Raw genomic sequence first — 17,593 nt, 5'->3', positions numbered from 1 at the left:
TGTTTCAGAATTTTTTATCATAGAGGTTGTGTCTTTTACATTGTCATTTTAACCATGTGTTATAATAGCATGTTTAAGTAAAGTATTTAATATTTTCCTTCTAACAGACATATTTATATAATTCTCTATTGTCTGTATATCTGTCATTTTAAAACATTTGTAGATGGACCTACATTGTTTAAAAAGCTTCATACAGGAGTAATGGAAAATATTTTAATTTTGGTTTACCTCAAATTTTTAAATCTAATTGCACTCAGTGGTGAATGAATCAGGGTAGTTTTTAGCAGGAACCCCAAATTCCCTTTATTCTTGAAATAACACCAGTGTATACCTATGATCAATAAAATATAAAAGTACCCTTCTGAGCCCACCAGAAATGATTTGTATCAGGGTGGCAGGGATAAGACAGTAATGAAGCATACAGCATGGAAAAACACCTATCTAAAGCTATGCTTTGTTTGTATTTAGCATTAGATCCCTCCTAAGTTCTCCACAAAATTTCACAACTCAATCAGATAAACAGCAGAAGCTGTATTTGGTGCACTTAAGCTCTATTCGAAATTTATGTAGTACATGTCTGTGCCTCTTATAAATATCAAATGCATAAGATGATTATTAGACTTGTCTATGAATCTAAATATCCTGTAGCCTAATTATAAGCCTCTGGGCCCTTTTCTGACAACATTTATACTTTTTTCTTTGTATTGTCTAACTAACAAAACTCTTAAATGGAATAAAATGTGTACTGTTACCTTTTACCTAGTGAAAAGGGAACTTTAAAAAAATGATTACTTATGAATGATAATAAGTGTTGCTAAACATGAGTGCTGCTGCAGCAGTAACCAGCTCTGCAGACCCAGACAGAACACATAACGGAACTGCATTTAATGCACTGCTACATTCTGAAAGAAAATAGAGGCCATTATTCAAAGAAAGGGAGAGGTGATTTTTTTATGCAAGTATAACCTTACGAAAAATGGTAAGTTAGAGAGAATTATATAGAATTATATGGGAACAAAACTGAACTACGAAATACTTCACTCCAAAGAAATGAACATTTGATGCAGGGTTGAGGGTCTTTATGCTTATTAAAAATGTAAACATTAAGAGGCATTTAATTAAAAGACCCACACAAAGAATATTAAAATTTTTGCTTTTACAGTACAAGTAAAGTTATAATCACCTCAAGCAAAGGTTCAAAAGGTATCTTCTCTGATATACCACTCAAACCAAAAAAGAATTATATTTCTGTTTCAACAAGACATTTAAACAAGCGATCATTCATAACTAATACTTGTTCATGTTAATAAAGTAAATTCTGGACTTAGTTACTATAACATTAATACTTTTTCACAGTTTTAATGATGTACAGTACTTTAAGAGGCTAAAAGTGAAGTGCAAACCCTGAGTTTATTATATATGACCCTGAGAAGATTAAATGATCAAAGATGAGATACCCATAGTTCTATTACGTCATAACATGCTTTTATATATCTAAACTTATTTTAAGATAGAAAAACACAACTGCTTCAGCTTCAGGGTTCTGTGGTATTTATACAGTATGTAACTATTTTCCTCTGGATACATGATCTGCAAATAATTGAATGTGTTATTTAATGTCATAACTTCTAGTTTTTTTACACATTTAATTTAATGAGTCAGTAACTTTTATTACTATATTTACAGTGTATATCTTTATTTTTCTTCAATTTGCTTCTTTTTATCACTCTGAGAGAATTCTTAGTGGAACTCTATATATAAAAATCTACTGTAAATATATCTTATGATGTTCATATCTAGTATATCTTGCATAATTTTAAATATTGAAATAACTTTATTCTGTGAAGGCACTTGGCTCAGAACCCATTTATCTGTGACTGCCATCTGAAGTGGCTTGCTGATTACCTTCATGAAAATCCAATTGAGACAAGTGGTGCCCGCTGTACAAGCCCAAGGAGGCTGGCAAATAAAAGGATTGGGCAAATCAAAAGCAAGAAATTCCGATGCTCAGGTAAATTATTTCATGCTGCTATTCTCTTTGTGTTCTGCATATACTGTGTGTTCGTTGAACTTTGACACATTTTCCTGTTAATATAACAAACAATAACCCTTGACTGCTGAATTTATCATTTTCTCATGTACTGTATCATTAAGGACATTTCACTGACTTGTAAATGCAATATAAAATTAAATCGTTGATTCAGAATTATACATAGGTAAGGATTAATTTAATTGATTCACTGGGTGGCTACTGTTCAACAACCCACATAATTCTGGAGTAAATGGATCCTGAGTGAGTTACTACAGTATATTTAAAGGAAAAATTGTAAGACAACGTTAAAAAATTTGAGAATCAAGGCAAGTCCATGAAATCAGGTTCCAGATAAACTGGAGTGTTACACTTTGATGAGGTGTCACTCAGAAAACATTAAAGAATTTATGTGTAACTTAATAAAAAATCAGGAGTCTCCCCTAAATTAATCTATTTTAGATGGTCAGAATTGTTGAGATTTAATTTTTTGTGATGCTTATACTTTGTTTTTAAAGAGGATCTCTGTTATTCATTTGTAGAATATTCACTAGTATGTCAATTGAAAAACACAGTAGACTTGTTTCTCCAAAACAGCCCCATCTGCACACACTTTTGCTCAGTTTCCTATTCTGATCTATACTGTTAACAAGAAAAATCTTGTACTTTTCCTTTTAAAGAGATGTTCATTAAGAAAAGAGCTAACCAATAGTGTCAAGTTAACCTGGTGACACTCTACATCTTCACATTACTTACATTCCCTCCTCCATCCCTTTCAACACCATTAACACCATTGTAGGACATTTCTGCTTTGAGGGGATGAATCAGGACATTGTGATTAACACTAGGTTGTTGACACATTTTCTCCTTCCTCATGACCAGATCTTCTCCCCATCCTTCATATTAATTAAATGTAATATGGGATTAGATGAGCTGTACAAAGTATTTTCACACAAATTTGACCTGTACTTTTCTGGGACAGCTTAAATTGTTCACCAAGGTGGAATTGGCTTCAGGCTTAAAACATGTTTTAATAAACCCTTGAAAAACTAAGCTGCATCCCGTTTAAGACCAAAACACTGAGAAGGGACTCCCCTCAAGCCTTGCCACTGAATCAAAGACATTGATTGAAGAGGTGTAATTCAAACAGAAATATCTTTGAAAGGTATCAAAATAATTTTGAAAATCATATACTGGATTCCAGTAACAAAACAAAAATGAAACAAATGCAGAAGCAAAAATTACGGTGTCATGTTCAAAGCTACAAAGAGCGTAAAGATAACATCAATTGTAATTTTTAACAATAGTATTAGGGTGTTGTACCGTGTAGAGAAAAGCCAAGCAAAATGACACCTTTTATTGGCTAACTAAAAGATTACAATATGCAAGCTTTCGAGGCAACTCAGGCCCCTTCTTCAGGCAAGATCTGCCTGAAGAAGGGGCCCTGAGTTGCCTCGAAAGCTTGCATATTGTAATCTTTTAGTTAGCCAATAAAAGGTGTCATTTTGCTTGGCTTTTCTCTAAATTTTTAACAGAAAATGGAAAACTTATTATTTAGTAGCAATAGGTTGGAGCTTGTTTCCTCCCACAGTTCAAAGACATGCAGGTGAGGTGGATTGGTGATTCTAAATTGTCCCTAGTGTGTGCTTGGTGTGTGGGTGTGTATGTGTGCCCTGTGGTGGGCTGGTGTCCTGCCCCGGGTTTGTTTCCTGCCTTGCGCCCAGTGTTGGCTGGGATTGGCTCCAGCAGACCTCCGTGACCCTGTAGATAGGATATAGCGGGTTGGATAATGGATGGATGGAGGTTGGAGCTTTCTCATTCATATTCAGGACTTGCCAAAACACAACTCAAAAGATCTCATACAGTTTAAGTAGCTGAAGTAGCTACGCTGAATTCCATCTGTTCATTCTCCCATCCTTTTACTGTTCTGTTGAACCATTGAAGGGCTGTAGAGATCTATTCTCAATTTTTTAGCATTTTGCGCAAAGTAGGAACCAAGGTATGTCCGTTGTACGGTACACTCGTGCATAGACCCACATAATAACATCATTTTTCACTTGACTGGCACTTTTATGATTTAAGATGGTCTACAATACATATTTCATATTTGTTTGTTCTTTATTGGCTATTGTTCACATTAAGAAGTAGCCTGGAGAGAGTTATGCTTTTGCATATACAGTATGTTCAGCATATTAGTTTGATATTCTTGGTTTTAGAATCTGTTATAGATAGTCAGAACAGGTTTTGACTGTGAAGATTGTGTTTTTATGAATACAGTAGACTTTAAGCCCGTTACAATAACAGGCGCTAGAACAGTAGTCCATAAACATTAGTAGGGACAGTGTATATTAAATGGCAAGGAACCTTTTACCTCAGTAAATTTTTTCCATAAAATGCCTGTAATTTTCTCTGACAGTAATACTGGCTTTGCTGTCCGTAATATGCGTTTAATTTTCTGTCACAACAGTGGGCAATCAGCAGATTCTCCCCTGCAACTGATGTAATGTGCGCGAAAATAAATCTACTTTTAAAAGTCACGTATTATAATATCATGAAAATTTGTATATTTAGGAAAACCCCTTCAACGACTGACACTTTACACTTTACCGGGCCAAGCTTCTTAATCGCAAATCTGACATCCTCAGAGTGAACACTTGCACAACAATGGGGAAGCTGGTCTCCGCGTCTCAATACCCGATTGGATTTTTTGTGTTTTATGTTTTAGGTCTTACCTCATTTATCGAAATCCGAATTGGATCTGCCGTGCGATATTTTATAGGTCCTGCCCTCTCTGTCTTGTGTGACGCGTCAGGCGGCCTTCGAAGCATCTGCTTTGAAGCATCGTACCATGCCCCGCACATGCGCACTTCACCAGAAGACACACACACACGGACACTGGACACAGGATTTTATTATGAATACATCCCTGTGTTCGGATTCAGCGGGTTGGAAAATGGATGGATGGATGAATAGGCAGGAAATGTTATGAAAAAAAATGTAGTAACAGTAATGTATACAACATCCATCCATTATCCAACCCACTATATCCTAACTACAGGGTCATGGGGGTCTGCTGGAGCCAATCCCAGCCAACACAGGGCGCAAGGAAGGAAACAAACCCTGGGCAGGGCACCAGCCCATCGCAGGGCGCACACACACACACACACACACACACCAAGCACACACTAGGGACAATTTAGAATCACCAATGCACTTAACCTGCATGTCTTCGGACTGTGGGAGGAAACTGGAGTACTGCGGAGGAAACCCACGCAGACACGGGGAGAACATGCAAACTGCCCGCAGGAAGGACCCAGGAAGCGAATCTGGGTCTCCTAACTGCGAGGCAGCAGCGCTACCCACTGGACCACCGTGCCGCCCATATACAATATTATTTAGAACTTAGCTTTAGATATCCAGTTAGGTTGTGATATGCAGATGGGTTCAGAACTGACTGAAACATTCAAAACAGATTGTACATGACATTTTTTTAGTAGTGACATCTCTTGACCCCCAAGGGTGTGCTTTGACTTTATCGAAATACTTAAGTATTAAAAATTAGGTGGGTAATCCAGTGGAGTAGCAAGGTCTGGTGGCACCCGGAGTTTAAACTTGTCACCCCCATGTCCACCAAAATATAAAATGAAATTTATTGAGAAAGCAATTTTTTTATTCAATTGGTTAAGTAAAGAGGGCATAATGTTAATTATTTTGTAAACAATTTTTTATGAATAAAAAAAAAGTAAAATGCCTTTTTATTAATAAGCCAGTTTAATGTACAATGTAAGAAATCTTTTTTCATAGTGATAGTACCTAGTGCATAACTTTATTATTATTATAATACAATTTAATGAAAACTCAATTGTTTTACAAGTTTCACTCTCTAGGCTCTAATCCAACGAACTGTACTTTAACATGATACTTAGAATCTCTTCTTTCTAACTTTTTGTTCTGCAAATTTTGAAATTGCGTCATCAAAATCGATACTTTCAGCAACACTATTTTCAATTGATAAAATGGCTAAGCTAGAGAGTCGTGCTTGGTTCATAGTGGATCTGAGATAATTCTTAATTAGTTTGAGTTTCGAAAAACTCCTCTCACATGATGCAACAGAAACACATAAAGTTAAGAAAAATCATCACAGCATCACATTGTTCACCCACAATTTGCTGCAATTAGGGATTGTTAAAGCCCATGTAAATTATTTGACATATTATTTTATGTAACAAAAAGGCACATTAATACAAAACCGGCAATTTTTTGTCACCCCCTCAGAGCTGGTACCCGGTGCAGGCCGCACCCGCCTTCCTATGCCACTGGTGTAATCTGATCTCAGAATAAGCAAAATCACTACAGATGAACATGAACAAAATGCCAATTTCTGTTGATATTGGGAAAAGTATGTTTAATGTGAATATTGCTTAGTTATTCACATAGGTTGAAAAATTGCTTGATGTAATTTTAGAATTGACAGATCTTGAGGTAAAAAATAGCCATATAAGAACAAATTGTTAGTACTAGTGAACTCATGTTGTTCATAACCAGACAATATACACAAAGATGTGATGTATTGGGTACTGTATTTGAGGTACTGTAAATAACTCTGCGCTGATGAAACAAAAAATGTGTGGGGTGCACAAAGAGCCCAGTTTATTGCTTGGATTGCAGTTTGTGACATAGACACTTAAAATGCTGCCAAGAGACACTATCTGTTTATCCTTTGGATTCTCTTGCTGAATGTAACCTTCCCTTTTTAATTCATAGTCTTTCTGACCACAGTAATAGTCAGTACTTTTTATAGATGGATTAGTGAGTATGGTTTGATTCTGGACTTAACATTTTTTTTCTGGTCTGCTCATATGTTAATGAAGTTCAAACAGACAAGTCAGTAAAGTTATAGAATAAATACTTCATCCCTTCCTGCATCCCCTTAGTATTAGGGGGTTGTACCGTGTTAGCCATTATGAATGTAGTGAGAAGTCAAGTAAAATGACACCTTTTATTGTCTAACTAAAAAAGATTGCAATATGCATCTTGTCTGAAGAAGGGGCCTGAGTTGCCCCTTAGTTAGCCAATAAAAGGTTTCATTTTACTTGACTTCTCACTGTATCCCATTAAAAATTCCAGAATATCGGTCACTCTATTGATTTGCACTATGTAGAATTTAATTAATTGGAGGTTATATTAAGTCTTTAAATTGCAAAAGCATTCTGTAACAATGTTTGAAAAAGTCCAAAAAAGTATTGAAAATTATTTCAGAACTGTTTGGCTAGAACTATGACAAAGGCCTGAACAAACTGTGTTTCTTCAAGTATGCAAATTAAAATTAAGAGGAATGTACATAAAGTTGATAAACTATGGTTATACTAAATATTAGTCAAAAATAATTTCTTTAAAAAAATAGATGAATGCTGGCCAAGGCTAAAATTTGTCGATTTCTTTGTTGAAAGAATTCTATATGTATATAGGGAAAAACGTACCAAGTAATTTAGTGGAATGTACCTAGATTTTTATCACCCTGACTTTAATCCCCCAAGACCTCCTCCTGACACTCAGAATATTGTATTTAAGTCAGAGTACAAAGCTGAAAGAATGACTTTTCTATTTTTGGCAATTTTTGAAACAATAAGACACTGGCACTAAGACCTGAAGTACCTGGTAGTACCCTTCAGTCATGAGGCCTATGGAGAGTGGGGAGCTATAAGCTCTTTTCTTCTATTTATGTCCTTGGTTCAGATAAGTATTAACTTATAAATGATTTTAGTAAAATGTGTTGGCTTTTTACTACAATTTTTCATTTTTAAGAGGTATGTCATGTTATTGTTTCATTTTTTTCCTGAAACATAAACCACTTCAAAAAAGGTAAACTGATTCTTTCCTGATTTTCAGTGAAACTGCTACACCTACACCTGTCATTTTTTTTAATTTCCCCATGTAAACTTTTTTTCTAATTGACTATATCTTTGCTTGTCTTCTCGAAGTTGTCACTTACCTCATTTGACTGCAGTGCGAAATTAACCAATGACTATCCATCCCTTTCTTTTGCTTGCCTACATTCAGTTGCATCTTTTCTACTTTTTTCTCTTTTCTGTTTAGCAAAGGAACAATATTTCATTCCAGGTAGGTCCAGCTCTGCAACAGGGTTATCCATTTGTAAATTGCAAACCCCCCTCCCAGCTTGTCTTAGGGAGTCAGTGCATGCTCTTTAAGATTAGACAACTATCTCTAGAAGCAGAGATTTATTTCTTACCAAAGTAAATGTGTTTTTTCCACAACAGGGTGAGCTCAGCATGCAGCTCCATGTTGTTTTATATGCCTTGTCTGTACTTTTCAATAGGATTTAGCAAATCTCTGTTCTCTAGCCTTACAGATGCCAGCCTCGGGCCTCTAGAAACTCTTTATGTCTTATTAGAGCCTGTTACTTGGTCACAGTTTTACCACTTTATATATGTGTATAAATATCCACAACGGACTTAAATAGTATATGTTCATAAAATAGGAGATTGTTTATTTGTGACCATTTTTTACCATATTGGTTAAAGCTGGCATCTGTGTTGCTAGTGTTTTCTTCAATATTTTGATTACAATGCAGTATCTTTCACATTATCATGTTTAATATGCAGAATACATTACCAGTTTTCAGAATTTTTATCCACTTGCATAGAAATGTAATTTATGTTTTATTTTTTGTAGTTTGTTTTTGCAGTTACAGTGCTATTTACATTTTCTTTTATATTGTATTTAATAATTTAATTAGAGGCAGTTTAAGAGGCTTGCTCTGGGTCTCAGATTATGCCATGCACATTGTTTGAACTGCCAGCCTTAGAATTTAAAGTCCAGTGCTATATCCACTAGATTACACTGCACGCATTAAGAAAGATGCTGCATTTTAATTAAATGCAAGTCTAGATTAGTATTAGCGTGACAAAATATTGGAAGATGTTCCTGTTTTGAAAGAGTGCATTGTGCTGTATAATACTGCAGTAGAGATAATAGTGTAGACTGCTCTTGGATTTTGATGCAGTTTCCCTCTCTGTTAAAAAAAAAAAGTTGAATAAGTTTATGACAAGTGCACTTTTTATAGTAATAAGGATTTCATAAGGTTGCTCTCTAAGGCACAGTTAAGACAAATAACAAAAATATATAATGTACCATTGAGTATGCTGAATTCATTGATTATCTTAGAATGAGAAATCATGCACCGGTATAGAAATGTTTACCTTGATGCTTACCTACCTTATTATATTTTCTAAAGTAAAGGGAAGCATTTTCTAATTGATTTCAGAATTACTTTACATGCATTTCATAAAGCAATGCCAATCATACTGCACATAGCCAAACACAGAGACATTTACATATTTTTTCAAACATTTGTGATAAAATTACTCTTTGTTTCCTTTATGGCTGTCTTTAACATTTTAGGAGTTCATCATTTTGGCTGTGAGTAAAGTTTGCCATCAAACCAGAATATGCCAAATTTCCTGGATGTGCCGAAATGGCTAAAATGACCCCATTGTTCTTTCCTTTGTCTTTTCCCTAGCAAGAAGGATCTATCTATCTATCTATCTATCTATCTATCTATCTATCTATCTATCTATCTATCTATCTATCTATCTATCTATCTATCTATCTATCTATCTATCTATCTATCTATCTATCTATCTATCTATCTATCGCCATTCCCAATCAGTTTCATTATGTGATAGGTTTCCTTAGGTAGCATAATGGGTACTTTGGTTTCTTTTTACCTTATAAAACTATAAACATACTAGATGTTCATACTGAGTTAATGGGTGATACTAATCTGGCTCTGTTAGAGTAAGAGATTGACCTGAGGTTGACTGGTGAACTCTGTCCAGGGATGGTTACTACAAAGATGGAAACCAGACTATGTAACCCTGTATTAGAGTAAGCTGGACTGAAAAATGATTGAACTAGTTGTTAAGTGAATTTGTTTCTTTGAATAATATAGAATTTATTCAGGGTGGTGGCTTTTATGACTCTTGGCTTACTTCTTCTTGCACTTAAGACAATGGTGGCTCTTGCCTCTCCGTAGATTGTATTCCTGACGTTTTCCCACCACTGCTTTACATACCTCATCCAAATGGCTCTCACCTGCCTTACACTCCCTTTCCCACCCACTAGTCCTTCCATGTTCTTTTCCCTCTCCCCTTTGCCTAGTGGATGAAATTCAGCAGGATTTTCTGTTGTGCTTGATCTAACCATGTGGTTGCGAGGTATGAGTAAAACATGGTTCTGTCAAGCACCATGGAACGCCTTGCAGCTTTCTACAGCATGGCAAGTTACCAGAGAGAGCCTTTTTGTTTTTCAGAAAGGCAGCTAATCCTTGAAAGTTAAGAATGAGGCCAAAAGTGCTGCTAAGCATTTTGCTTATTAAATTAAAGTTAACAGTTAAATCTGTAAAATCTATAAATATATATTATAAAGAGAAATTGTTGGCACTTTAAAGAATTATTGGCCTACAGAGAGAGATAGATCTCATTAAACATAGGAAGACATAATGACGAGAAGGCTCCTCAATAACAATGCCTTTTTTGTCCTGGATATTCTTATTTTATTTATCCTAAAAAACCACAAGGCTTGTAACAGGTTCTGCAGATCTTGTCGCCCTTTTTGGATCTTCTGTGTTTTCCCTTATCTGATATGTGCTCACCTGTCCTATCACCAAAATGTCTTCTTATGCTGTCACCCCACCTCCTGCTGTCATATTGCCATATTGTAAGCAGATTGGCAAATTAATGATAATTCCCTTTTCTGATGTTTACTTTTTCATAGGCACAGAGGATTACAGATCAAAGCTTGGAGGTGATTGCTTTGCAGATCTGGCTTGCCCAGAAAAATGCAGATGTGAGGGAACAACAGTGGATTGTTCAAACCAGAAGCTTACCAGAATTCCAGAACACATTCCACAGTACACAGCTGAGCTGTAAGTTAATAGATACAATTAGCATTGTGGTTTACAACAAACTCATGTTCAAAAGTAAAGCCTGAATAAAATGCTGCTTTTGCTGTGTGACACCCTTTCAGACCACCATTCAATGCTAAAAAATATACTAGCAAGAACCCATCCAGTCATATCTAGTATATTCTGGTATTGCTATGTAAGAAGGATATTAAATCAAAGTGAATTGTGCACCTTGATCTATTTGTCAGCAGTAAACTGTAATATTTCAGACTGTAGTCTATTAGGATTATTTACCTAGCCATTGTATAGGCATCACCAGCTCACTTTATTCTAATCTCGACTGGTGCAAGATAGATGTAAAAAGACCAAATAGGAAGTTGCAGCTAATTTTAAGCAGGATTAATCTTCAAAATATGTTGTGTGTCCAGTCCTTTGTAAGAAGACACTAAACCAACCCCTAGTTTTTCTGACCTATTCTTTAATCACATGCATAGAATATATTACTAAACATAAATTTTACAATCATTGCTTATGTAACACATTGGATTGTACTGTAGAACATTAACAACCATAGAAAATGTTACCATATGGGTTGGGTGAGTTAAGGGAAGAAAGATTTCTAAGCACTTATTGATTCCTTAAGGTTGGGCAGTGTGAAAGTTTAGTACTGTTCTTCATCCAGTTTATCAGAGATGGGATTGTGTGTAATGAAGATTGTGGGACAACTTGCAGCAATTCCGGATTGACATTCTCTTGGTACAACATTTTCTGACAAGCCTGAGAGTGTACTTCACACAACCTGTAAAGTGGAAGAGAACAGTCCATAAAGTACATAGTTGTAGAAATAAGTGCTGCTGGGTACACAGTGGAGGACATCAAGGACAAATGACAACTTATGGGTAGCACAATCACAAAGAGAAAGAAAATATCAAACCAGCTTATGAATATTGTTCTATTCTCAATTTACAGCTTTAAGGTGCATCTTCACCATTCTACTGCCTCAGAAACTGTCCCTGTTGCTGGTTACTACAGTGCCATCATGAGATTTAGTTCTCTTTGCCATCAGCTTCCAGTTAGAAAGGAGAAAAGCATGGATGTGCTGTAACAGTAAACTAAACTTTATAGAGAATAAAGTGATCTTTGATTTATTCTTAAATTGTTTTCTTTTTAGAAAGAAAGACTAAGGGAACTTTAAGATTCTAAAAATTTTAAACTTAATGCTTCTATAAAGAACTGTGCAGAAAACTTTTGGGAATAATGAGTCAGTTCATCTACATGTCGTTTTCAGTTAATAATCACAATGTATGCCCCTGTTGTAAACCCCCTGATTCAACTTTAAGCAAGTAACATGTGCAAATCCCCATTTTAGAAATAATGCACAGTGTTCTGTTCTCTTTATGCTATTGGTAGCTTTGATTACTAGAAGTGGCAGGTTAAATATAGTTTGAAGAGTCCTTACATTCAAAAGGTAATCATGATACTCTGCTTTAAGAAACAGTGAGAATCTTTTAATAGAAATCTTTTATTTGTTTAATACTGTAGAGAAGGAAGTAAAACTTGTAAGGACTTCTTTTAATTTGCCTTTCTCTATCCTCCAGTCAACAATAACTTTCAAGAAATTACTACCAGTTAGGATTTTGTTCACTCAAAATATTGAACCATTGTTGATTATGTTTTATCACTGCAGTCATGGCCTACTTTCTTCTAACAAAAAACAGCTATTCTCCTGGTTCTTGTACATCTAACTCCTTCTGTACTGTTATATAATGTATTCACTTTGCATTAAAAGGTTATTTTGTTGAAATGAAATAAGGTTTGGGATTTTACTCATATTATATGTACCTTGTTTTATACGGCTGTCTGGACTGGATCACCAGTGTTGATTTACACTATACACTGACTTCTGTTCACTGGTACATGTGTGCTTCTACATGTACGTGCTTTGAAAAAGTTTTAAAGTAATTGTTAGCAGAAAAAATAGTATTGCTGCTGTACACAAAAAAATATTTTTTGTAATATATGACATTTGTAAAAGTACAGGTTATGCCAAATTATGAAAATAACTGATAGATATAAATTATTAATACTATTATGAGCTTTATGTTTTCTTTCTCTCCTTGTTTCCTATACAGGCGTTTGAACAATAATGAATTCACAGTCCTTGAAGCAACTGGGATTTTTAAGAAGCTCCCTCAGCTCCGCAAAATGTGAGCCACACCTCTGAAACTCAAAAAAATGACATGCACTTGCTCATAATCTGTCTCTCTCTCTCCTTCTGCAATTTTGCAGCTTTATTAGCAGAAATCTCTGAAAGGCATAATTTAGCATAGCGTGTAATCAGTTCAATGAGCTGTGACAAGCATTTGGCCTGAGCAGTGAAGCCAACCAATTTTGGCAGATTACTAGGCACCGGGGCCTGCTTGTGTCACCGGCAGCTCCTTATGCTACAGAGTCATTGGCATCCACGACTAGCATAGAGACAGTTGGTCTATTGTGCAGCCACAGCAGGAATCCACTTTTCTGAGCCATTCAAAGGAATGTTGGGTAATCCCCCATAACTTGCTATACTATTTTCAAAATCATGCTGTTATGCCTCCAATAGCGCAAATGAACATGTCTTTGACTTTTTGCTTCATTAAACAGTTATTAGAGAAATCATAATGAAATGTTGCCCATCTGTAATAAGTAATTTAAACAAGTAAAAATTCCAGCGAATACTACTCTTGACCCTTCCAGTATTTGAAAAATAATGTTTACGATATTAAGTTTTTTAATGTAACACCAGAGAAAAATATGCTCTTAAATGATCATTTTGAGCAGTTTTTCAGTATACACTATAAGTGAAATAAGACACTTAAGTTTTAAAGTTAAAAAATTTTTAAATACCAAGCGACTTTTGCATCTCAATATCAATATGTAACTAAGTGATACAGTGAAAATTCAAAATCTTAATTTAAGCTTGTCAAGGATTTTTTTTATTATTATTTTTATATATTAGAATCTTTAAGAATGGCTATAGAACTACAGCCTTTTAAACTACTTATTTAAATGTGTTCAAGGGTGGTACAGTTGTGTTGTGATTAGTGTTGCTACCTCACATCTAATTAAATCCTGCTTGTGTAGAAAGTGTATGTTCTCTCTCTCTGTGTCAGCATGTTTTTTTTTATTCTCCCATATCATAAAAGTAATGTTTTAGTTTAATTTACAACTCTGAATTCTCCTGTTGTGAATGAATGTATTGTTTGATAGGTTGGTGCTCTATTCTATTTTGATTCTCATCTTGCACCCAGCATTGCTAATGTCACCTGTAAATGTAAACAGGGTGAATGGTTTAGTAAGTGGATAGATTGATTGCATTCAGTTGAAGGGTTTGACCACAATTTTTGTATATCTTTGGAAACCCTTTAAAACCTTTTCTAGGGCAACTTTCAAACAGCAGAAAAAATAAGTTCAGTATATGCTACAAATCTGTGTTTTTCAAGAGGCAGTAATAATGAATCAGACATATCTGTTCATCTTTTTTAGAAAAGTAAGACTATAAAACTAAAATTCTCTTATTTATAGCTGAATTATGATCTATTGTTTTGCTCTTTTATAAGAAATCTAAGCAGCAACAAAATCACAGATATCGAAGAAGGAGCTTTTGAGGGAGCAACTGGAGTGAATGAATTAATTTTAACCAGCAATCGTCTAGAAAGTGTGCACTTTAGAATGCTCAAGGGCCTTAATGGACTGAGAACCCTGTAAGTAGCCACTGTCTAATTTTAGCATATACAGTATAATCATGAAACTGTTTGTGTTCTTATGATTAGAGTGGTCCTGAAACGGTGAATAGTGAACAGTGAATGTAGACAAACTTAATGGCTCCATATTTTCCAATACCTATGTGTGTTTAAAGTTACTGTGCAAGTGGTATTTTACTGTATTATAGATAACATACTACCACCTATTTACAAAAGTTTTTGGAAGTAATCATCTGTGCAACAAAAACATTTAATTATTTATTTCATTACATTTTTAGCTTTTGTATTTAACTATATACATATATTCATATGTGAATTTCCCCTTGGGATTAATAAAGTATCTATCTATCTATCTATCTATCTATCTATCTATCTATCTATCTATCTATCTATCTATCTATCTATCTATCTATCTATCTGTCTGTCTGTCTGTCTGTCTGTCTGTCTGTCTGTCTGTCTGTCTGTCTGTCTGTCTATCTAAACAATACTCTTGTCTCTCCTTAAGTAATACTGATTTTACATTAAAGATTCTAAAGCCTTTCTTTTTTACCAGGATGCTGAGAAGCAATCGAATTAGCTGTGTTGGCAATGACAGCTTCACTGGTCTGAGTTCAGTGCGTTTACTATCCTTGTATGACAACCAGATAACCACCATGGCACCTGGAGCTTTTGACACCCTCCATTCACTTTCTACACTGTAAGTTAAAATTCATCATAAGGCTCAGATGAAACAACTATTATTTTGTAGAATGTGTTTCTGGAATGTTCTTCTTTAGAAATATTTTCCACAAGTATTAAGCCATGGCATCTAATTGTAGTTTCTAAAATTTTCATTCACCTTCTTTCAAGGATAACTCTGTCAAGACAGTTGAAGCTCTCTCTTTGAGAGTGGTATGCAGAGTAACTCTAAACTTACGTTATTGACTCTCCCATTTTATATGCTAAGAATCCATCTCCTGGTGAAACGTATTTGCTACTTAATAGTTTAACTAAATACATTTAGATATTCACTCATTTTATACAGCTAATAATACTTCAACCTTGAAATAACTAAGTAAGTAAAAATATAATTTAAAAAAGGCATACATTTATAAACAGTGTATAATATACAAACAACCATAACATTTCATATCAGAAAAGTCCTCCTCTTCTTTTGTTATGTTATATTCCAGTTCAGAAAACTTATGTTCCACACAAGTATGTTTTTTTTGTTATATCATGAATTCATCTATTCATTAGTCCTATTATCCTGCTCTTAATCATATATGCTAAATGTTTGTCTTGCAGAATATGAGTTATTTAACAAAACAGGAAATCTGTGTTTAATTTCCAAATACTGATTTTGTTTTCCCTATTGTGTTAGTATAATCTAAAAAAAATTGTTTTTACTTTGCTTTCTGTGTACTTGTTTGTTAATTACTATTTGGAAAATTATCTTGGGTTTAAGATACGGTACTATATAAATAAACACCATTATTATTATTATTGTTATTATTATTATTATTATATAATTTTGGTCTAAGAAGAAACAGAAAGATTAGTTTTAATTTTACTGCCATTCATGTTGCAGGTTAAGCAGTTTTAAATTTAGATTGATATACTGAATTGGCACTATCCACACATGAAAATTAAAAAGCTCATTAAGTCCAGTTTGAATAATTATGCTGATAAAATATGTTTGGCCAATCTGCTTTGTCAAGCATAGTCAGAGATTCTGTTTTATTCAAAGTCTTCTGTTCTACTTAGAAATCTTTTGGCTAATCCTTTCAACTGCAATTGCCATTTGGCTTGGTTGGGAGACTGGTTAAGAAAGAAGAGAATTGTAACTGGGAATCCACGGTGTCAGAATCCTTACTTTTTGAAGGAGATACCCATTCAAGATGTAGCAATTCAGGATTTCACCTGTGATGATGGTAAATGTTTCCTTTAATAACAACATTATACTCTGGAGGCATAAACGTTGTTAAACCTTTTAATTATAATTCTTTTAAGGCACCCTAATTTCACTTTTCTTCCTTTCAACTTGTAATATGCTGGTACTGTATTTTATGTGGTTCCTATACCAGAAACCACAAAGTGCTAAAAATATGTGCAGTAGTATTCCAATATTAAGCTTTTTCTTAGGTAATTATTCATTATGCACTTACAGTAAAATCTGTGTAATCACTGAAACTATACTAGAACCTAAACCAACATTTCAAAAAAATTTGGAAGTCACTACATATTTGTATTTCTCAGTAATGAAATTATACTAAATTACTTTTAGCAGTAATGACTGCAGTTGTATTTTGGTTTTAAAATGGAATGTGTATAGTGGGAGCCATATAAAATGCTGTTCAGAAACCTTTTGGTTTACAAATGAGACCATACCCTTTAATGTCTGGACATTTACAATGCATTTAAAAAGCACAGCAAATTAAGGTGCACTTGGTGTCTTAGAATTACTTAATTTAAGGGAACCTGTTGAAAGTTTTATCAGTGCCAATACCTAATACTTTGGAGTAGAGCCAAGACACAGAGAATATGGCTGTTTGCATCAGAAAGTTTAGGAGCCATCTACATATTGTGTTATTTACGGAGTCTGAAGATTTCTATTGAGATTTTGTGCCAAGGAGCTGAATTTTACAGAAAGTGAGTTACTTTAATTTTTGTCCAATTCAATGTGTATATCATTTTGATATAAGGTATTTTCCAGGACCTTTCTGTTATCTATTGTGTATATAAAGTATTACTTAACTCTACTGATTTTGGTACTGAAAGATTTCTGCATGTTTAAGTCAGTGATTCTACTGAACAAGAAAACTGAGAACTAGTAATAACAACACATTCTTTGGAGAGTTATTATATTACAACTAATCACAGAACATCTCTCCAAATCCTAACATTATTTATATC

At 34.4% G+C, this 17,593-nt stretch overlaps 1 protein-coding gene across 7 annotated transcripts in view; it reads left to right on the top strand.

Moving 5' to 3' along the window:
- slit2 (slit homolog 2 (Drosophila)) overlaps positions 1-17,593 on the top strand; it is a 269,197-nt gene that overhangs the window by 198,249 nt on the left and 53,355 nt on the right. For 3 of the 7 annotated variants that reach the window (XM_051928679.1, XM_051928681.1, XM_051928684.1), the window contains exons 14-21: positions 1,848-2,011; positions 8,126-8,149; positions 9,452-9,469; positions 10,826-10,976; positions 13,088-13,162; positions 14,555-14,698; positions 15,252-15,395; positions 16,445-16,611. In XM_051928679.1, the coding sequence (XP_051784639.1) occupies positions 1,848-2,011; positions 8,126-8,149; positions 9,452-9,469; positions 10,826-10,976; positions 13,088-13,162; positions 14,555-14,698; positions 15,252-15,395; positions 16,445-16,611 (887 nt within the window). The remainder of the gene's footprint in view (positions 1-1,847; positions 2,012-8,125; positions 8,150-9,451; positions 9,470-10,825; positions 10,977-13,087; positions 13,163-14,554; positions 14,699-15,251; positions 15,396-16,444; positions 16,612-17,593) is intronic. The other 4 variants (XM_051928680.1, XM_051928683.1, XM_051928682.1 and 1 more) reach the window with 2 other exon arrangements.

The sequence above is a fragment of the Erpetoichthys calabaricus genome, chromosome 5 (genome assembly GCF_900747795.2).
Source record: "Erpetoichthys calabaricus chromosome 5, fErpCal1.3, whole genome shotgun sequence".
NCBI classification, from domain to species: Eukaryota; Metazoa; Chordata; class Cladistia; order Polypteriformes; family Polypteridae; genus Erpetoichthys; species Erpetoichthys calabaricus.
Note: the sequence above shows the minus strand (reverse complement) of the source record. Positions and strands in the feature narration are given on the sequence as shown.